General features: G+C 40.6%; 1 protein-coding gene across 3 annotated transcripts in view; it reads right to left on the bottom strand.

Annotated features, from left to right (window-relative positions):
• The window catches only part of ak7b (adenylate kinase 7b), a 39,571-nt gene that overhangs the window by 2,140 nt on the left and 14,712 nt on the right, over positions 1 to 22,719 (bottom strand). The window contains exons 11-18 of one of the 3 annotated variants that reach the window (XM_078174864.1): positions 20,586 to 20,726; positions 20,360 to 20,465; positions 14,192 to 14,320; positions 14,015 to 14,080; positions 13,650 to 13,847; positions 13,045 to 13,265; positions 4,966 to 5,124; positions 4,825 to 4,871 (exon numbers count right to left, since the gene is read on the bottom strand). In XM_078174864.1, the coding sequence (XP_078030990.1) occupies positions 4,833 to 4,871; positions 4,966 to 5,124; positions 13,045 to 13,265; positions 13,650 to 13,847; positions 14,015 to 14,080; positions 14,192 to 14,320; positions 20,360 to 20,465; positions 20,586 to 20,726 (1,059 nt within the window). In that variant the 3' untranslated portion in view covers positions 4,825 to 4,832. Of the gene's footprint in view, positions 1 to 4,743; positions 4,872 to 4,965; positions 5,125 to 13,044; positions 13,266 to 13,649; positions 13,848 to 14,014; positions 14,081 to 14,191; positions 14,321 to 20,359; positions 20,466 to 20,585; positions 20,727 to 22,719 lie in introns of those variants that run through there. The other 2 variants (XM_078174863.1, XM_033642327.2) reach the window with 2 other exon arrangements.

A 22,719-nucleotide genomic window follows, 5' to 3' on the forward strand; every position in this document is an offset into this window, starting at 1 on the left:
GTATCAACATATTTGGCAAAAATAAATTTTCCAAAATAAAAACAAAATCACCCCCAGGGGGAAATTTAACTGGAACTCACATTTGGAAGATATTACATGGCATACACATGGCTTTTAACTTTAAGTTTTATATTCCTAACAAAGTCAAGTTCATTTCAAAGTTTTGCATATAATCACTCCGATGAATTGTAAAATTTCCAGATACGTAGATGTTTTGCAGACAGACTGGTGAAACCTCATTCCATTTATTCTTTCAGTGTAGAATAAACTGGTCTGACTTAAGTTCTCATGTTTTCAGTATTACTACTGTCACATATTGTTTTACTGTTAAAGATATAATCTGTTACTATGATGGTACGAGTAACACATCACTATGTTGTTCATTTGTTTATTTTATTGGGTACATTTTTTATTCATAAATAGAAATTCTCAGGTTCACAACCCTCTTTCCATCTTTTCTTGACTGAATTTAACTCAATGTTGAACTCACCTGCTCTTACGAATAATTATATAAAATAACAGGTCTTCAGAATATTACATTGTTTTTTTGTTTGTTTTGTTTTCTGATGTCCATTCTTACTTAAATATAATTAAGGCTGTGAAAATAATGCATTAATTTTGATGAATTAATCACAGAAAAAAATAACGTGTTAAAAAAAAAAAATGCTGATTAATCGATTAATGGTGTCCTTTGACCCTATGTGTCAGTGAAGGCCATAGTGGCTTTGTCACAGGATGGGGGCAGATGAGACAACGCTGCTTGGCCCTGTGAATGGAACATTTGCATTTAAAGAACACCCAGATGGAACTGGTGATAGGAGCACCATTCTCTGCAATTTCTGCAGTAAGGAATTTTGTACCACTGGAGAACCAGGCGACCAGGCGTTCAGTCGCAAACTGATTAAGTCTACCTGTGACTCACTATCACTCCCTTGCAAAATGGATTGACGTGGACTGCAGGCAAGTTTGGGTGGTAGAAGACAGGGGGACAATTGTGTCCAAAATCCAACAGCTTTACCATGACACATCTGCCAAAATTCATTTGAAAATTGATGTATGCGATTCATTTAGATTGATTTGTTACAGAACATGATTAATTAGATTATTATTTCTTTATCGCTTGACAGCGCTATTCATAAGATTTCTAAGTATGTGTGTACTGATATTATAATTTGCAATTATTTAATTTTCAGCTTTTGTAGAATGTCACTCATCTTTCATTGTAATTGATGTTTTCAGCTCGTTTTGTTGAATAAAGTATTCTTAAAAAAAAAACAGAAACCTAATTAACCATTAACTATAACTATAATATTATTACTTTAAATAATGTTGTTGTAAGCTACTGTCATTACCTGCATCTCTCTCTCTCTCTCTCTCTGTCTCATTGTGTCATACGGATTACTGTTAATTTATTATGCTGTTCTGTTCTGTACGACATCTATTGCACGTCTGTCCGTCCTGGAAGAGGGATCCCTCCTCAGTTGCTCTTCCTGAGGTTTCTACCGGTTTTTTTTCCCCGTTAAAGGGGTTTTTTTGGGGAGTTTTTCCTTATCCGCTGCGAGGGTCATAAGGACAGAGGGATGTCGTATGCTGTAAAGCCCTGTGAGGCAAATTGTGATTTGTGATACTGGGCTTTATAAATAAAATTGATTGATTGATTGATAATTAAAACCAAACTTATCAGGAAAATGAAAACTTGAACAGGAATCAGTGTGATAACAACTACCTAAAATGGCAGAAACCATCTTATGAAAACATTTATTTGATTTACACTTTGAGTTTATAGTTTGACCCATGTCCTATCTACTAACACGAAAGGGGCTGGGTTAATAACTTAAAATGCAGCCAGCCGACAGGGGTCGATCAAGATGATGGGCTACACTTTTGGGAGGCTGTCACATCATCCATCTAGTCTACGGCAGCCTATATAATAAGCATGACATGCTGGATTGGGCCATGGCATCACAAGTACTTTGACTTGTATCTCAGGCTCTGTCATATCTTAGGGAGCTCATAGTGCCCTATTATCTCACCAAATCACTACATTCTGAGAATGCAGGGTCACCTGCACAATGGGAGCCAGAGTCTTCAGCTATCTGCCTCCAAGACCATAACAGGAAGATGATTCCACAGAAGAGGAGCCTGACACCGTCTCCACATTTAAGAGTAGACTTTAGACTTTCCTCTTTAATCAGTCGCTCCAGGATCTCGCAGCAAAAAATCCTTGAATTTGCAGCCAATTTTGTCAGAAATTGTGATATAAATTGCGTCATTTTTATATGATTTTTGCAGGAAATTGCCCCCGGCAAATGACAAAAATTACGGCTAATGACAAAAGGAGAAAAAAAATGTGATTTTTTTTTTTTAAATTACTACCTCCTCTATAATAATCATACAGAGTATTACAAAAATACCTGCAAATGTTTTATTTATAGTTCTCTTCTTTAGTTTTATTTAATTAGTTTCAAAACATGGACTCCAATAATGTTGCAAAAAATCCTGAGTGAATATTGTAGCTCTCAAACCACACAATGTGACTGTAAAACAACATGTAAGCTACATCCTCTGTAAACATAACATTTTAATAAATTCAACACATATTGTATGCATTTAAACAGTGTAAATTCTTATGTCAATACAGAGCATTTCTCCATACTGCAATGCCATTAGCTGGTTCTGGTCGGCCGGAAAATGCGGAAAAATGTGGAAAAATTGCAAGCCCCCGCAAATGTTGCAGACTGTCGTTGAAATTGCGTTAATTATTGCGATCGCAAGATCGTGATTTTCTGGAGGGACTGTTTAATAAAGCTTATAGTTAGGGCTGGCTCAGGCTTGCCTTGGACCAGTCCCTAGTTAAGCTGATAAAGGCCTAGTCTGCCTACTATGATACACTGAGCTCCTTCTCTCCTTCTCTCTCTCTCGCACTCAGATTTTGAAAAGTTGGTCCTTCTTCATCTGCTAACAATTTATGTCCTATTAATGCATGTCTCTAATTCAGCTTTTTCTGCGGAGCCTTTGTGCTCCATTGTCTTGCAGGTTCCCTCGAATCGCAAGCTATGCCTGGATGGTGGGTTGTGGTTACACTGCTGCCATGGTCCTGCCTGATGCCTCTTACTGCTGCTGCTATTTTCATTAGTCATAATTGTACTATTAGTATACACATATTACCATTATTGTCACATACATATACTAACATATATTAATACATATACACATAACATATAAAATACCAAAATACTATTATCATCATCATCATGTTATTATTATTATATTTTTACTAAAATTAATGTTATTGTAGCTAGTGTCATTACTGTTTGCCTTGCATCTCTCTCTGTCTCTGTCTCTCTGAATGTATACTGTAAATTTATTATGCTGATCTGTTCCATACACACAACATCTGTCTGTGCTGTCCGTGCTGCAAGAGGGATCCCTGAGATTTCTACCATTTTTTCCCTGTTAAAGTTTTTTTTTTGAGTTTCTTCACTGTGAAAGTACAAGGACAGAGGGATATTATATGCTATGAAGCCCTCTGAGGCAAATTGTGATTTGTGATATTGGGCCTCAGATTCCGAATACAAGACTTTTACTTGAAATGCATTTTTTTTTCAATGTGGTATTACTTTTACCTAAGTAAAACATCTCTGTCGTTCCTCCACCACTGAATAATTCAGAATAGTGTAGCAAGGCCTGCTGTCAGTCACTGGAAATTAATTTTCGTTAATAGGTACATGTAGAGCAAATGATTCAGGATGAGTCATTTAAATTGTCTGATCAATAAGATACCTGTCAGTCCATTTGATTCCTTGGTTTGTTTGTTAAAATTTATTGTGAATAGGAAACGTACCAGAGTTAAAAGGAAGCAATGTGGTTTTTTTGTCCTGGTTTGGTCCAAATAATCCAAACTATGAAAGTGAAAGTTAATACAGAGTTGCTGTTTTGTGCACCAGCTTATTTTGTGACACGTGTGCTTGTGCAAATCTACTTTGAAGGGGAAGAGACACTAATGATCAAATGTCAAGACCTTCTGTTTACTAAGGTAGAAAATAAAATATCTGGCCCATGTTTCAGATCACATGAGAGTATTAGGGTATTGTATACCTCCATATTTACCATTAAAAGCTGTGTTTCACTTTCAGGAAACTCTCCATGTTGTGTTTGTACAGATGGTGCAGTCAAATTGTCCTGCAGTGGCTTGCGTCACAATGTTTCCCAAATAAACTCAACTAATTTCCCCATGTGGTGATTAAGTATGTACAATGAAATAATTTGGTGTTCTGTCGCAACCAATTATGTACACTTTGGATTCACGAGTGGCAACATGAGAGACACACAAATTAGCTGCCATTTGTAACATTTATCCTTCCTGAATATCAGAAGCCAAATCAAAGCAATTATGACCCGAGCGTGTCTACTTTGGAGTTTACCAAGTTCATTACGCAAATTAACTTCGTAATTAGCTTTTGGCTTCATGCACACTTTCATCTGCTGTTTTAGGGGGCTTTTAAGTAATGGCCGGCACACAAGAGCCCAAACAAAGCTTTGTGTAAATACAACAGGGGCAGAAGAATGGGACACTTACAAATCAGACCTAATCAAATTCCCAGCATGAACCGAGGGACACTTGGCATGTGATGGCTGAAATACTGTGACAAGTTTAAGAGACTCCAGGAGGTTTTCCTCTAATAGAAATGCTGCATGTAATGACTTCAGTCCCTAATATACTAAAGAGCTCAGGACAATTATGGGAGAAAAAAAATAACAGTTTTATTTCAGTTTTCCTGTGTTGTATTTGCATAATGTGTAGGTGCAACAAGAAGAATTGACCTCCACTTTTAGTAGTTAAAGGGACTGTTCTTTATCAAGAACTCCGCCTGGAACGAGACAAACCAAAAAAGATGGTCACAATTCAAATCAAGTGTAGGCAGATGATAACAGTGAGGTAATAAGCTGTTCTGAGGGTAATACCAGGAAGTCCACGGGGTCCTGTGGTTGGGCCACGCAGCATTCGATCAGGCCCTGGGTCAGAGTGGGCATGACATGCTCCATCAGGTAGTTCCTCATAGCGACTGTCTGGGCCTCCAGCAGCTCCTCCTCCTGCTGCCTCACCTTCTCCAAATCCTTAGTCTGACACAAGTAACACATCCAAGTTAATATACAAACATATCAAACATACTCCTGTATCACACTTTAAAACTAAAGATCCAGTGTGTAACATTTAGAGGGATTTAGTGACATCTAGTGGTAAGGACTGCAGATTGCAACCAGTGGAAACTTCTCCAAGTAAGAGTTCCTTCAGTGTTCATTGTTTAGGAGTTTTTTTCTGGGAGCCAAATTCTTCACAGAGGTCTCTTCCTCTCCACAACAAATGGACCCGGTGATTTAAATCAGCAAAAACACAGAATAAAGCAGTTTCATGTTACAAATCAGTGTTTCTCTGACACTGTTCAGCTCGTCACAGACAGCCCACTTACCCAGCATCTCATGTGCCCTCATCTATTTTCTCTGATAACTTAATGTGCGCTCACCTTATTTCTGATCCAGACATTTAGGAGGTTTTCGCCGTAAGCCGAATTATCCTCTCCAAAACAAACAGAATCGTTAATTTAAACCGGTGAAAACTATGAATAAAGCAGTTTCACATTCTTTAAAAAATCTATGTTTTTCCAACGCTATTTGGCATTTGGAGACGAGCCACCGACCTAACCCCTGCTAATGTGTGCTCACCTTTTTCTCTGATAACTTAACTTTTTCTCGTTATACACCAGTCAACGCTACAGTGGACCCATGTCTCTAAGTATGTGTCCCCTGGAGGATCAGATCAATCACTAACAACCAGATATCTCAAAGGCACCAGCACACAACAAAAAACACAAAGCATGCAAAACTAAGTGTAAGGTACCCTGGGTAAATTGGTTGTTGACGTTCTGGGATGCCATGTCAACTTCAGCCTGTTACATGCATTGTCTGTTTTCAGAGTACACTTCTGTTTTCACAGGAAATTGCATACAGTCTCTTTCAAAATGAACACACTATGTTGGTACAACACCGCAAATTTACATTTTTTCCTTCAACAACAAACACACATGGTTACGTTTTACCAACACTTAGGCACATGATTGGGTTTAGAAAAAAAGAACAGGGTTTGGCTTAACAATCTTATGGGAAGCGAACACCAGCCTCGCGGGTAAAGGTCAGTGACTGTTAGACCCATCCACCATCCCCCCACACGCCTGGTGCCATGACACTACAACAGCAGCTGCCTGCGTATCATGCCTACATGAAAGGACAGTTTTTTTCTTCGGTGTCTGATGCTGGAAGTTACTGACCAAGCACCAGTTTCAACAACTTCGGAATGTGACCAGGTCGGACTGCAAAGGTTGGACCACAAAAACAAAACCAATGACCCCTCTGGTGACTCACAAACATATTTTGTGAGGTCACACTGACCTTGACATTTGACCTTTGACCACAAATTTCAGATCAGTTTATTCTTGAGTCCAAGTGGACTGAACAAATTTGAGTAAATTTCCTCATGGTGTTCTTGAAATATTGCATTCACAAAAACAAGACAGATAAGGTACAGTGACTTAAACCTTTGGCCACCAAAATGTAATCAGTTAATTGCTGTGTCCAAGTAAATGTTTGTGCCAAATTTGAAGAAATTCCCTTAAGGTATTTTTGAGGTATTGCATTCACAAGAATGAAATGGAGGAAAGGTCACAGCAACCTTGACCTTTGACTCTTGACCACCAAAATGCACATCTATGGGGTAGGGAATTTTTCATTATGGGAAAGGAAAAATCTGTGAAAAATAAACCCTTGATAATTGTTACTCATTATGAAATGTTAAATACTGGAAAGTATAGATTTCTGAAAGGTGTTTTCTATACTGTACCTGATTCTAAATGTTTGTGAACTATTGTGTGTTTGTTGTGGCTACTGTATGCGTATTGCATGTAGATGTGTATGATTTGTATTATGTTGGATGTATTGGGTGTGATGGACCCCAGGAAGAATAGCTATGCTTAGGCAAGTGCTAATGGTGGTTGGTTGGTTTAGAAGGCACTTAATGGTCTTGGGCCTTCCTATTTATCAGATTTGCTTTTAACCTATGAACCCTCTAGAACCCTCAGGTCTTTTGGTAGTGGCCTTTTAATTATCCTGAAAGTTAAAACAAAACCCCAGGGTGAGGCAGCCTTTTATTACTATGGACCGCACCTCTGGAACAACCTTCCTGAAGACCTGAGGGCAGCGGAGAATGATGAAATTTTTAAAAGCAAACTCAAGACCTATCTTTTTAACCTGGCTACCTACGCCTATTTAATTTTGTATCTTAATCTGTTTTACTTATTGGTATATCCTTTTATATTCCTCAGTTCCTGTTTTTATTTTACTGAGATTTATTATAACGTCATTAATTTCTTTTTATTCTCTCTCTCTCTCTCTCTCTCTCTCTCGCTCTCTCTGTGTATGTGTGTATATGTGGGAGGTCATTGTTTTACTGTTTTATTTTGTGAAGCACATTGTGTTACTGCTTCTTCGTATGAAAAGTGCTATATAAATAAAGTCTGATTGATTGATTGAATGGTGGATCCATAACTAGAAAAGCACTCAGAGAGTGCAGACCTCCGCCAAGTAGGTGATATTTCCTCCCCCTCTGCGTCAGATTTTGCAGCCTGCATCACAATTAGGTTATTTGCATCACTACCATTATTAGGTTATATATGCCTTCACCATGGAGACACTGTGGTGTATTTATTTTGTTTTTATTTTGTACCAACACAGAATATAATGTTTTTTTGTATTTTTCACTTTCTTTTTTTCCAACACAGAACATTAATTTCAACTTTAGAGTTACAGCAATATTTAGCAAGTAGAACAAGACATGCTTTCCGGCCACCAGATGGCGCAATTTTCACCGTCTTTGGAAATTGGAATTGCTGCTGAGGCTGTCAGACAATAGACTTTATTTTTTATTATTTTATCCACTTTGCTTCAACCGATCACCACCAAAATTTTATCATCTGTTCCTTGTCCCATTATCCACCTTTCCTGAAAATTTCATCAAAATCCATTCATAACTTTTTGAGTTATTTTGCAGACAAACAGACCAACTCCAGCAAAAACATAACCTCCTTGGCGGAGGTCATAATAGGAAAGGAAAGGAAAGACGGACAACACGAAAACATAATGCCTTCGGCCACGGCTTTCACCAGCATGGAGACATTAAAAGAGATGGAATGATACAATAAAACAAATCAAAGACAAGGCACCACAACCAGTGGAGACAGAAAGGAGACACAGAGAGAGTGGATGCTGCAGGTGTTACATTGGCTGGACAAGATGGTGTTAATATGGATGTTAATGCTGAGTTAATGTAGCCAAACATTCACTTCAATGTATTAACTACCAAAGAAATGTTACAGCTCACTGAGGGTTAAAAGTTTCAGTTCAAGTTCGATGAACACAAATTACAACTCCTCGTCCACCTTTAGTTTGTATCACAGTAATCACACATTGCGTTCATTAATAATAGCCTAATAGCTTTTCATTCTAATAATTTGTTTTCAGGTACATATGTCTATATTTAATTCATGCTTTTTCCCCACTACAGCTTTCCTTGTGTAAATCCCATCTGTGCTCTGTTTACACCTGGTCTCATTAAAACCTCTGTTAACGTGTCTATTGTTAGCCAGATCCTCCCTTACATGCATATGCAATGAAGAGAGAGACCCACACACTTGACATGTCATACACACCGCCACTGTTTGGTATTACAGTTCATGTGTGTGACAGTGTGTCACATCTGTACCTGACAAACAGGCCCAGGAGCCTGAGTACATCCGATGCATCCAAAGCTAGTACGCTGACCTTTGAGTTAGGATTTTTTTTTCAATGCAACACACGACCTGACCTGAATCTAATTATTGCATCTTGTGTTGTATTGTCAGCTTTGGTGTAAACAAGTTCAGCGTAGGTCAGTCTCATGATGGAACACAGGGCCTTGGTTGCAGGAAAAGAGCTTCTGTTGACTTAACAGGAAGTGCTTGTTTTATGCTGATGCCCCTATCTCTAGTGGAGCTATGAAGTGTGACATGAAATGTCTCTTTTCTATATTGACTGTGGACACTGTACAGAGGGGCAGACAGACCAAAACAATTATTGGAACACAGTCTAATCTCTAATAGACCTCCATAGTGACAGCAGCTTAGGGTGTAAATCACTAGTTTCATCACAATACCACATTAAATCGATTCTTTGGAAAACAATATGATATTTGCCAATATTACAAAAGCCCTGTTTCCATCAAACACTTTCAGATGGTACGTTGGAACCAAAAGTAACCCTTTAGACATGGTACCTAGACCCTAGATCCGTTTAGCGTTTCCACCACAAACAGTACTCTTAAATACGCTATGGGCAGGCTTGTTGTCACTCACTGCTTCGTACAGCTCTCGCTGAATTTCCTGTATTTTCACCGGTGACACAGAGGGAAGTCTTCACCTCATTTATCATCAAGGCTGCACGCCAACATTTTCAGAACATAATAACAGGCTGCAGTGAGAGACTCTCTCTCCATGGGATATTTAAAAATAGCGGGTTTGTGAATTTAGTCCTCCTCAGGCAATGGGGACAGTAAGGAACAGTTCCATTGGTAACATCCACAACTTTTCACAGTCTAAACGGAAGAAATATATACTGAACTGAACCGTACTGGACTCCTTGGTGGAAATGGGGCTATAGTCTGCCGCGATACGATTTCAGTCTGTTACAGAAGAAACTGCCAGCCCTTTCTTTTTTACTTGTGGCCATAAAAGATAAAAACAACACATAAATAATACGTACAGTAAAGTAAAACAGCACAGGGGAAAAGTTAACCTTCAGAGCTTTCTGTCAGAAAGACCTTTCTGGAAGAAATGTTTTAATTTTTACCCAAACCATCATCGTTTTCATAAAACTGCAAGTCTTTCTGGCTTAAAGCCCTGAAGGCAAACTTCTCCAAACAGCCATCAAACATGAACTCACAACATCACTTAACAAAAGCCTCAGATTCAGCTCAGTAATAACTGTCAAGGTTCATAAACAAAATAATTGTTTTTAGCTAGTCATTCATTATTACTTTAAGCATGTTTACACTGCATAAATTAGTCTAGCGGCATACCACTCTACTCATAGCTTAAAGCAACACAATGGAGTTTTTGAGCCCTCAAAATATACATCCAAGATCCTTGTGATGGTACATCAACTCACAATAGGCTGGATGACACCTCCGTCATTGCTTGAGAGTGCCTGTTTCACTTGCACCGGCACTATGCAGTTTCAGGTTCGGGCAGGAACCCGGTAGGGATGGGCAGCACAAGCAAAAACACTATTCGAAAATCATGGCAACTATTCAACGATTTTTCGAATAATTGACCCCCCCCCCCCCCCCCATCCCCTCCCGGAGCCACGCACACAGAGATCCATTCATCATTACGGCCGGGCTCCACCGGCTGCAAACGTAAGCGTCACGTCAGCGTAGTGTTGCGACGTATTCATTTGGGCTCCTCTGACTGTGTACGGAAGCGACACGTAGAGAAGCCAGCGGGGTTGTTTACCATTTGCTGAGCCGAGAGGCTGCATGTAGGTTGCATGAAATGTTAAAGCATTTTCCACCTAAGTTATTACATATATTTGAGTTATCTACAAGTTTACTGTACTGTTTGTCATCTGCTCGCTTTCAAATGTCCACCACGGACATTTACACAATGTCACGGATAAACATGGGTAAATGCATGAAAAAAAATCATCACATATCACCTCTGATAATGGTTTATTCATTTAAAACCACATTGTGCTCATTTAGCACGCTATTTCATGTAGTTTTTATCTGCTGGAGGGTCGCGTAGGGGAGCGTAGCGCGACAAAAATAGAAGAGCCGCGTAAAATAGAGAGTTGTCGCGCGACAGACGGGGGTTGTCCGTTGTTGCCGGTGGAGCCGCTGCAGTTGATTAACATAGGGGTGAGCTGCTACGGGACTCGCGCTGCAGACGTGTCGTGCCGCTGACGTGCCCGGCTGTACGGTCTCTCGCCGCCTCCTGCGTGCCTTGCTCTCAAATGACTGTGGATACTTGTTGTAGACTTGTGATACGCAAGCTTTGCCTCACAGAGTTTGCACTGCACCTCATTTTAGTTTATTTTGTCGAAGTTGTTCCACACGTAACTTTTTGATGACTGTAGTAGTCTCTGCATGTTTCTCCTGTTTGTAGAAGAGCATCAAACTAGCTGGTAGCCCATCTCACACCGCTGTAGTAATCCTATACTGCCTTCGTGCGGTTAGGAGCTGAATTGCATGTCAAATAAAGGGGGGAAATAAGACGGCGAATAGTAATAGTCGCATTAAAAAAACGATTTTTCAAAATAAAACGACTATTCGAAAATTCGAAAATCGTGACCCATCCCTAGAACCCGGGCACAAAAAGACTACAAAATTTGGCTGCTTTGCGGCATACGTCGTATCCCCCTCCTCTCTTTAGAGTAGCATAGCCGAACCGAGGTGACACTGTTGGCATGGCTGAAGCGACAAAGAAAAGGAAGAAGGTGAAGGTGTTGTCTGAGGAGACAAAGAAAAGAAAACGGAAGAGCAATAAAACAAGAGCTCGAACAAGGATTAATATTGGCCCGGCTTTCACACGTTGGCGAGAGCTGAAAGAGGAGGAGGGATGCCCGACCGATGGTGACCTGGCGCTGTTACTGCTGTTAACCTCTACTTAGGAGACTCACTGTCTGCAGGTCGGCTGCCTCAGGTACATTTTAAGACGAAGTGTTAGCCTACATACAGACAGCTTTCATTTTAGTTTGTCTTGTGTCGACTGTGAACGTAAATCATAATAGCAGTGAATGAGACACTGCAGACAGAACAGATTGAAATATGGCTTTCTACATGCTGATCACATGTATTGATAAAGTATTGGCTTGGCTGGCAGAGGTTTTATCACACTTACTTAGAGTAACAAGCGTAGTTGTCGTCAACTAGTGTAATCATGAAGTTATATTCCCTTCATCTACACCGCTGGCTCTCTGCTGTTGTCTGACTTCGATCTGTTGTGTATGTGTGTGTGCCCTGACATGTAGAGAGCAACTCATTTCTGAGTTTTGAAAATGAATAAATAAATAAAGCACTCAGCCTAATCATGTATGTACAAAATGCCATAAGGCTACTTTACCTGTTCAGAAGACATGATGATCGCGCATTACACGGCCAGCTTCAGGAAGTTCACCGGTATCGTTGGCTTCTCAACAAATGCACGCGCAGAAAGATTTTTGCGACAGTTGTAACAGACAATATCGTCTTTTCGCCTGTAGGGGGACCCCGTGAGGTAAAAAGCGCAATCCTCCATTGCGTTGCTTTAATAAATTACATGTAACATTATTTTTGTTACTCACCATTGGTTTAAGTCAGTGCATCTCCCCACAGAACAGCATGGTTGAATTTCAGCCTGCATGCATGTTTTTTAACCCAACATTGTTAAAACAAAGCAGCTAATGTTGCTGCAGTGACAAATTAATGGAGTGAGATGCCAGGCAGGTACGTTGTGTTTTCTCTCGTAATGTCACTGTTTACATACGGCATGTGCTTTGTCTGTTGTCCCGTGTTTTCTCTATTATCGAAAATATTTCCACACTGCTGATTTATTCCCAATTTCATAACGATATCCTAATTATCTCTCTTGGCTGCTTGCCATTTGCCTGCTGCTGTTTGATGGTGGCACAGAATTTCTGAAGAAAGGCTATCCTACAGATGATGATATGGATCAATGTTTACTCTTTGCATGGATGATATTGGATTGTTGATCACTGAATCAATTTATCGATCCAGATCGATGGATCGTTACACCCCTACAGCAGATGTGTTTGAAAGTTGATTTGTGAAGCAAAAACAACTTTCAGACAACCGAATCTCAGCTCTCCTCCCAGTGCCTACCCACTCCTCCCAGTGCCTATCCACTCCTCCCAGTGCCCACCCACTCCTTCCAGTGCCTACCCAGTCCTCCCAGTACCTACCCACTGTTCCCAGTGCGCAGCGCCTTGTTTGGCCTCCTCTGCCTCCCACCTCTCCTCCTCAGCTTTCTCCTGGGCCTCTCTCCTCATCCTCTCTTCAGCCTTCCTCCTCTCCCCTTCCTCCACCTCCTGGCTGCTGGGGCCGTAGTTTCTGGGCTGGCCCACCGTGTCAAAGATCTTCTGCATCAGCAGCAGGCAGTCAGGCTCATGGCTACTGGTGATCTCTGGAGAGGATGACAGGAAACACAGAAGGGTTTGACCATATGATGAAAATATCAGCGGTCAGTGACTGGATGAAGCAGGACCAGGCTCAGCAGGATGCTGGCGCCTGGTCTGTTAAGGACCCAGTCCAGACGGGGATGTCAGGTGGTCCAGTAGGGACTGGGAGACACCGCTCACAGGAGGAAACTACACGGCCACAGACAGTGCAGTGGCAACTGCACAGACATCTGTATTTAGAGCTGACTGTTTTGGACTGGCCTATCTATCTATTTTCTGCCCCTCATCAGCAACAAGTTGTGGCAGTGCTGACCATACAGCTAAACCAACAGACCCTTCCCTATCATATATCCCCTAGACGAAGGATGTAGTCATGCTTCATGGATTACCCAGGAACAGAAGGCTGATGTCCAGCTCATCAAAGTAGTTGACAACAGTTTCATCTTCCACGTTGTTCTCTCTGTATCTGGCCAGTCGTCGTAGGAAGTGCTCCTGCCTGTAGTTTAGCTCCTGTACCAGCCTCTCAGGCAGGTTCATCACTCGATCCTTCAGGAAGGCATCTGACGCATCCAGGCACAAAACAAACTCTGTGGCACACAAGGACACTGTTACAAATGCTACAACGATGCACACTCAAAGACTCAGGCTTTATGGATATGTTCGCCGTTACTGAAAATTTGCTTTTTGTTCAGAGTGAAATATTTGTATCTTGTCCTACTGCTGTGTGCAACAGTGTCAACACCACTACAGAGACCTGGCATTATCTTCTTGCTGCATAAGGAAATCTGGGATGTTCTATCTTCTGTTTCATGTTCTTCAGCTACAAAGGGATAAAAAGAAAACATAAAGATGTTTATGTTCGTATTGTATGTATCCATGTGATATTGAGTGTATGCAGTGGTGCAGTAGGAGCCATGTGTCAGTGACTCACAGTAGAAGAGCTCTTTAGCTTGTTCACATGTCTTGGGAAAGCCGTCAAGAACAAAACCCTGATTTCTGCACGGGTTAGACATCAGTTTCTCCTTTACCACCTTCACCAACAGCGGGTCATCCCAAAGACCTGACAGACAAAGAAGGGGACATTACATTGTGTTAAAAGGACATTCCACTGATTTAATATTGCACTTCAATAAAATCAAAGCAGCAGAGTCCGAAATATAAAGACCTTTAGCCCCTTGTATGGGCCAAGCTGGCCTGGTTGATGTCTCTGACCCCATCTTGTAACACAGGCTTTCTGTTAAAGATTATGCAAATACTTTTTAAAATCTCAAGCTATGTAAAGAATGGTAAATGGACCTGCACTTATATAACACCTTTCTAGTCATCTGACCACTCAAAGCACTTTTTACACTACGAGTCACATTCACCCATTCACATACACATTCACATACTGGTGGTTCACCCACTCTACCTTCTGAGCCTGTATCATAATGCTACAGATTCTCTCCTGCATTCTGCATGCTGACCTCCTCCACACACACACACGCAGAGACACACAACCATAACAGTGTGAAGTCAGACAACAGCAGAAGAAAGCTTCAGTCAAAGCTCCTCCAGAGCCCCCTTAGACATTTTTGAATTCTTTTCACAGGCTGAAAAATACTCCTCATGACAAGTAATCAGGGTCCAAAATTAACATCTGCCAAGCGCCAAATGAGGGTAGATTTTTCACTGGCAAGTAAATCTTAAAAGGGCTTTTCATCTACCAGCCACCTTGGTTGACAAGTCAAAAAGTTCATTTCAGACCCTGCAAGTAACTGAATAGAAAATGAAGAGAGTGCCCCTTTAACGTAAAGGGCCACTTTCCAGCTTATTTTTAGAGCTGTCATGCCTAATTTCATGGTTTGTATTAAATTCGATGCCTATGTATGACCACTTGTTAACACTACCTCCATTCCAGGATTCACCAGCTAGTCTCTGACTGTCTGTGTGCTGTTTGAGGCTGAGCAGGTGTGTCCAGTGGGCATTTATACAGCTATTTCTCTGTAAGCAGCTGCCTGCTAAGGTTGAAAAAGTCACTATGAGGGAAAAGTTGTGGGCATGACAGCTAAACAGTGAGCTGAGGGTCACTATGAAGCTCCATCAAGGATGTGCAGATCCAGCTGATCATTCTGTAGGTTCATCACTACAGTGACACCTTTCACATTCACATTGTTCTCATTTTCTCTTGTTCTCATTGCATTGTTCACATGAAAACACTGCCTATAGCCATTTTAAAATCTCAGCATTAAAAAAAACAACATTTAAATGATCGTCAACCTGAATTTCATTCCAGCCACATTTAATGGTAATCTGATGTAAGCCAACTTCTCTCTGACTTTATATTGACATCTAGTGCCAGCTGGGTTGTTTACAGACAGAGAAAGTTAAATTCAGTTTGATTTGCACAGTTCAATGCAAAGTTGAGTTGCTATGTTTATATAAATGTATACATATAAATATATATATATATATTCAATTCAATTCAATTCAATTTTATTTATAAAGCCCAATATCACAAATCACAATTTGCCTCACAGGGCTTTACAGCATACGACATCCCTCTGTCCTTAAGACCCTCACAGCGGATAAGGAAAAACTCCCCAAAAAAAACCCCTTTAACGGGGGAAAAAAAAACGGTAGAAACCTCAGGAAGAGCAACTGAGGAGGGATCCCTCTTCCAGGACGGACAGACGTGCAATAGATGTCGTACAGAACAGATCAGCATAATAAATTAACAGTAATCCATATGACACAATGAGACAGAGAGAGAGAGAGAGAGAGAGAGAGAGAGAGAGAGAGATGCAGGTAATGACAGTAGCTTACAACAACATTAATGAAAGTAATAATATTATAGTTATAGTTCTGGCTACTGTGGTACAATATGTTGAAAGTATGTATTAGTATCAGACAGTATACTTGTGTGACAATAGTCATATGTGTATAATAACAGTAGAAGTATGACTAATGACTAATGATGGCAGCAGCAGCAGGAGGCATCTGGCAGGACCACGGCAGCAGCACAACCACACACGTCACACTGTCCAGGCACCGCTGCGGTATGAGTTATTCTGAGAGACAGTGGAGCACAAAGGCTCCGGAGAAGAAGCCGAGTTAGTGACATCCAGAATGGCCGAGTTAGCAAGATGCAGTAATAGGATGAGAGTGAGAGAGAGAGAGAGAGAGAGAGAGAGAGAGAGAGAGAGAGAGAGAGAGAGAGAGAGAGAGAGAGGGAGAGAGAGGGAGCCCGGTGTATTATAGGGGGTCCTCCGGCAGACTAGGCCTAAGTCAGCCTAACTAGGGGCTGGTACAGGGCAAGCCTGAGCCAGCCCTAACTATAAGCTTTATCAAAGAGGAAAGTCTTAAGTCTAGTCTTAAATGTGGAGACGGTGTCTGCCTCCCGGACCGTAACAGGAAGATGATTCCACAGGAGAGGAGCCTGATAGCTGAAGGCTCTGGCTCCTGATCTGCTTTTGGAGACTTTAGGGACCACGAGTAACCCTGCGTTCTCAGAGCGCAGTGTTCTGGTGGGATAATATGGCACTATGAGCTCTCTAAGATATGACGGAGCTTGACCATTTAGAGCTTTATAAGTTAACAGTAGGATTTTAAATTCAATTCTGGATTTTACAGGGAGCCAGTGCAGAGAAGCTAAAACAGGAGAAATATGATCTCGTTTCTTAGTTCCTGTTAGTACACGTGCTGCTGCATTCTGAATTAGCTGGAGAGTTTTTAAGGACTTACTAGAGCTACCTGATAATAGAGAGTTACAGTAATCCAGCCTTGAGGTAACAAAAGCGTGGACCAATTTTTCTGCATCTTTTCGGGTCAGGATAGGCCTAATTTTCGCAATATTACGCAGATGAAAAAATGCAGTCTGTGAGGTTTGCTTTAAATAAGAATTAAAAGACAAATCTTGATCAAATGTTACTCCGAGGTTTCTTACGGTAGTGCTAGAGGCCAGAGCAATGCCATCTAGAGAAACTATGTCATCAGATAAAGAGTCTCTGAGTTGTTTGGGGCCAAGAACAATAACTTCAGTTTTGTCTGAATTTAACATCAGGAAATTGGTGCTCATCCAATTTTTTATGTCTTTAAGGCAGTTATGGAGTTTAGTTAATTGATTACTTTCTTCTGGCTTCATCGATAAATACAACTGTGTATCATCCGCATAACAATGGAAGTTTATAGAGTGATTTCTAATGATGTTACCTAAAGGAAGCATATATAGAGTAAATAGGATTGGTCCGAGCACAGAACCTTGCGGAACTCCAAAACAAACTTTGGTACGTAAGGATGATTCATTACGAACGTCAACAAATTGAAAACGATCAGATAAATAAGATTTAAACCAGCTTAGTGCTGAACCTTTTAGGCCAATTAAGTGATCCAGTCTCTGCAGTAGAATTTGATGGTCAATTGTGTCAAACGCCGCACTAAGATCTAATAAAACAAGAACAGAGACGAGTCCTTTGTCTGAAGCAATCAGAAGGTCATTTGTAATTTTAACTAGAGCTGTCTCAGTGCTATGATGCACTCTAAATCCTGACTGAAATTCCTCAAATAAATTATTATCCTGGAGAAAATCACACAGCTGGTCTGCGACTACTTTCTCAAGGATCTTTGACATAAAGGGAAGATTAGATATTGGTCTATAGTTGGCTAACACCTCTGGATCCAGGGTGGGCTTTTTTAGGAGAGGTTTAATTACAGCTACCTTAAAAGACTGTGGTACATAGCCTGTTAATAGGGATATATTGATCATATCTAATATATGAGTGTTAACTAAAGGAAAGACCTCCTTAAGTAGCCTAGTTGGGATGGGGTCTAAGAGACACGTTGATGATTTAGATGAAGAAATCACTGCGGTCAATTCTTGAAGAGAAATTGGGGAGAAGCAATCTAAATATATATTAGATTCTACAGCTGTGTTTGAGGTTAGATAGGTAGGCCTACCATCCGAGGGCAGGAGGTCATGAATTTTGCCTCTAATAGTTAGAATTTTGTCATTAAAAAAGCTCATAAAATCATTACTGCTAAGGGCTAAAGGAATACAAGGCTCAATAGAGCTTTGACTCTCAGTCAGCCTGGCTACAGTGCTGAAAAGAAACCTGGGGTTGTTCTTGTTTTCTTCTATTAATGCTGAGTAATAGTTTGCTCTGGCATTGCGGAGGCCCCTCTTATAAGTTTTGAGACTGTCTGTCCAGATTAAACGAGATTCTTCCAGTTTGGTTAATCGCCAATTCCTTTCAAATTTTCGCGATATTTGTTTTAACCTACGGGTTTGAGAGTTATACCAAGGAGCAAACTTTCTTTGCTTTGTTAACTTCTTTTTAAGAGGAGCTACAGAGTCGAGCGTTGTTCGCAGCGAGCCTACGGCGCTATCAACAAAATGATCAATTTGGGAGAGGTTAAAGTCGGCACGGGAAACCTCTGTTACTGAAGGTATTGGTATTGAATTTAACGACGAAGTAATCTTTTCCTTAAATTTTGTGACAGCACTATCTGATAAACATCTAGTATAGTAACTGTTGCTAAGTGGCGTGTAATCGAGTAAAAAGAAATCAAAAGTAATCAGATAATGATCTGATAGCAAGGGATTCTGTGGAAAGACTTTTAGGTTATCAATTTCAATTCCATACGTCAGAACTAGATCGAGGGTATGGTTAAAACAGTGAGTGGGTTCATGTACACCCTGACTGAAGCCAATGGAGTCTATTAATGAGATAAACGCGGTAGCCAGGGAGTCATTATCAACGTCGACATGAATGTTAAAATCGCCTACAATAATAACTTTATCTGATTTAAGAACTAAACTGGATAAAAACTCTGAGAATTCAGATACAAATTCAGAATACGGGCCAGGAGCACGGTACACTATAACAAATAAAAGTGGCTGCGAGGTTTTCCAGGTCGGATGTAAAACACTAAGAACGAGGCTTTCAAATGAATTATAATCTAGTTTAGGTTTAGGGCTGATTAACAGACTAGAGTTAAAAATGGCTGCAACTCCCCCTCCTCGGCCGCTGCCTCGAGGAATGTGGGTATTATTATGACTGGGAGGAGTGGACTCATTTAGACTAACATATTCATCTTGACACAGCCAGGTTTCAGTGAGACTGAGTAAATCAATATGATTATCTGATATTAATTCGTTTACTAACACTGCTTTAGACGATAGAGACCTGATATTTAACAGTCCGCATTTAATTCTCCTGTTTTGTCTTTCTGTCACAGAAGAGGTTTTAATTTTTATGAGGTTGTTATGCACAACTCCTCTTTGTTTAATTTTAGATTTAAATAATTTAGGTGGTTGGGGGACAGACACCGTTTGTATAAAACTATGAAAACTATGGCTGGGTAACTGAACTAGAAGCTCAGAGAGGCGTTTAGGACTGCAACTCTCTGTCCTGGTCTCAACTCTGGGTTGTCAGGGATTTAAATTACTAATAAAATTTGCCAGGTTCCTAGAAATGAGAGCAGCTCCATCCAAAGTGGGGTGAATGCCGTCTCTCCTAATAAGACCAGGTTTTCCCCAGAAAGTTTGCCAATTATTAACAATTATTATTATTATATATAAATAAATATATATATATATATATTTATCTTTTTTTTTTTCCACAATCGAATCCCGTGCCATCGAACAAAGCTTCAAAGCTTCGAATTTTTTGGGTCAGCCCTAATTGTCCTTCACGATCCGAGCGGACACCGTACAACGCTGCGTTGAGCTATAATCAGGCTGATATCGTGTAGTGTTAACCCGGCATAAGCGGTTGAGAAGACTGGCAGGTAATAAGATGTGTCGAGATCGATTCCAGGGAAATGACAGCCTGTTGATGTGAGGGACAGTTGTTGATAGCTACTGAGTGAAAGAAGAACAATTTGAGGGATTAGATGGCTATACTTTTCTTCACCATGGTGCAATGAGCATTTTGTTCCGCCCGACGTCTCTCCTCTGCCCTGCTCTCTCCAAACTGAAAGCCAGTGAATGTGTAAGAAGGATATTGAATGTTGACGTGAACCAAGGACTAATAAGTGAGAACGATGAACAGAGTGGGTGTTTCTGGAGGTGTATCAGAGTGGTACTAAGCAGGTAAACCCTGGCTGTCACATTGTGTACCTCCGTACTGCTCCACACTGTCCTTCAGGCTGTTGAGCAGCTCCTTGGTCTCTGCTGCAGAGTCCTCATTCTCTGCACCTGGATCAGCATTCTTCACTTTATCTTCCTAAAGATGAGGACAGAAATGGAATTGTAGGGGCATTAAAAGACAGGCACAGGAAATGTATGTCTATTTGCATCAGGTTAACAATGGCACATGTGTCTGTGTGCCTCAGGAGAAGCTCACCAGTTGTGAGATTGTGTCTGAGATGATCTCCTTCAGTGTGATGTGATGGAGTTTATAGTATTTACAGATCTGTCTGGACAACGTGCTCTTTCCCACTGCAGGAGGACCCAGGACACACAGACGGATGGGCTGCAGAGAACACTTTGATGGATTATCAAGTGCAACATAATGAGAACCAAGAAAACTCTCATCATATTATTACAATTATTACAACAACAACAACTTTCAGACATATAGGAAAGTTGCAACTCTATGTCTATGATATTTTGACAGGGCTCAACAGTGCGAGCGTTTCACTCGCATTTGCGACTAAAAATAGGTGTGTGTGAACTGTAAAAAATATTTAGGGGCACATGTGCGCATAAAAAATCAGCCAAAGCAGCCTATATTTTTGTCAATAAAAAAATATGATAATCTAACCGTAAATGTTGGAGGAACTCCAGCCACCTTCCCTCTTCCCTCTTCCCCGTGTGACACGGTTATGGGCGGTTTTCCAAGCCACTGTCGGCACAATGAATGTAAGTCCCACTGTCGGCAGCGTGGAAATAAGTCAAAGTGTGGAGGAAGCGGCGGACCTACGGGGAAGCCTGCCCCATTCTCCCCGCAGTTAGGGACCGTTCTCCACGGCCAGGCTGTCGGCTGGGTGGAGATAAAGCCCTTTTCACACAGAGCGCGCAAAGCACAGACCTCTGCCGACGAACCCATTCATTGTGTATCTACTACTGCGCACTGCTCTGCCGCCGAGCTGAGCAACGAGAGGGCGCCGTGCAACGCCCTGCAGAGTTTCAGAGGACCTGGAGAATGTTTTAGGATAGTAATAACATTATATAAGATAATCATATTGCAAAGATAATATATATAAGATAATAACATTAAAGACAAAATTAAATTGCAAAACTTTTTCAAAACTTGATGATTTTACCTTTCTGTATATGCCCCTATATTGTGCCCCTAAAGTTCTTTGTGCGCTCCTTACTTTTTCAACTTAGGAGCACATGTGCTCCTTGGGAAAAAAGTTAGCGTCAAGCCCTGTTTTGACATAGTAAACCATTTCATTAGGGGCCGGCAGCTCTGGGATGCACTTTGTGTGATTTCATGTGATGGATATATGATTGATTGATTGATTGATTGATTGAATTTGGCCTCCCATGCAGAAAAAAAAAACCTTTGTACGAAGGTCCAGTCCTATACCAAAGTTCCTCAACTAAAACTCTTCAACAGTCCTGATGGTGGCAGTACAGCAACTGTACACAGCAAATTAGTCGTACATGCTACGACTTTGCAACTTTCACCAAAATGTAGCCCCATCTGAGCAGAAATGTTCAGATGCTCCAACCTGCAGGAATTATGATGCCCATCACCTGAAAATTGTAAAACTAACTAAACCTATCTCACATTTTTCACTCACCAAATTGGCTACACTGCATCCTCAGACCATCCTCCACAAATGATCCAGCCAGACTTTGAAATATCAGAAAATGAGCCACAGTGCATCAAAATGTTTTCGTGCAAACAGGTACTGCAAATTCTCACTAAATATATCTCCACTATTCATGAAAAAAAAAGTCCATGCCAAGGCTGAAGTAGTGTGGTAAATTCCAGAACTGTATGTCAAAAATGTAATTTATGACAATATCACACCTTGTACTACTGACTGATTACCGTAGTCTAGCCTACATACTGAAACTCATTAGTCCTATGTTTCATGTGCTCATTCATCCAGTTTAGCCGCTTTAAAATCTGAGGGTACCCAAAACCCATCTCAGGGGTTAAAGCAAGAAAAAATTTTGTGCCTGAAATGTGGAGCACGGAAGATTTGTGTGCCTGAAATCTGAAATCTTTTCCAGAGCGGGGGGCATGGTGTTGCGGTCACAAAATGAAGAAATAGAAATGTATGTGTTGCAAAGGAACGTGTTTATTATCAAAACAAACAAAAAGATTATAGCTTTAGTAGTTACTTTTCAGATTAAACTTTTATAGCATAATGAGTTTATAAATAAAGATTAAACTTTCAGTGGTTACCAGACTTTTTGACTTATAGCTTCTACATCTCTTTTTTGCCTTGGTTTTATTAATTTTTAGAAGCTAAATCATTTAGGCTGTTTGCAAAATTGTATCACGCTTGATGTGAATT

The sequence above is a fragment of the Epinephelus lanceolatus genome, chromosome 15 (genome assembly GCF_041903045.1).
Source record: "Epinephelus lanceolatus isolate andai-2023 chromosome 15, ASM4190304v1, whole genome shotgun sequence".
Taxonomy (NCBI): Eukaryota; Metazoa; Chordata; class Actinopteri; order Perciformes; family Serranidae; genus Epinephelus; species Epinephelus lanceolatus.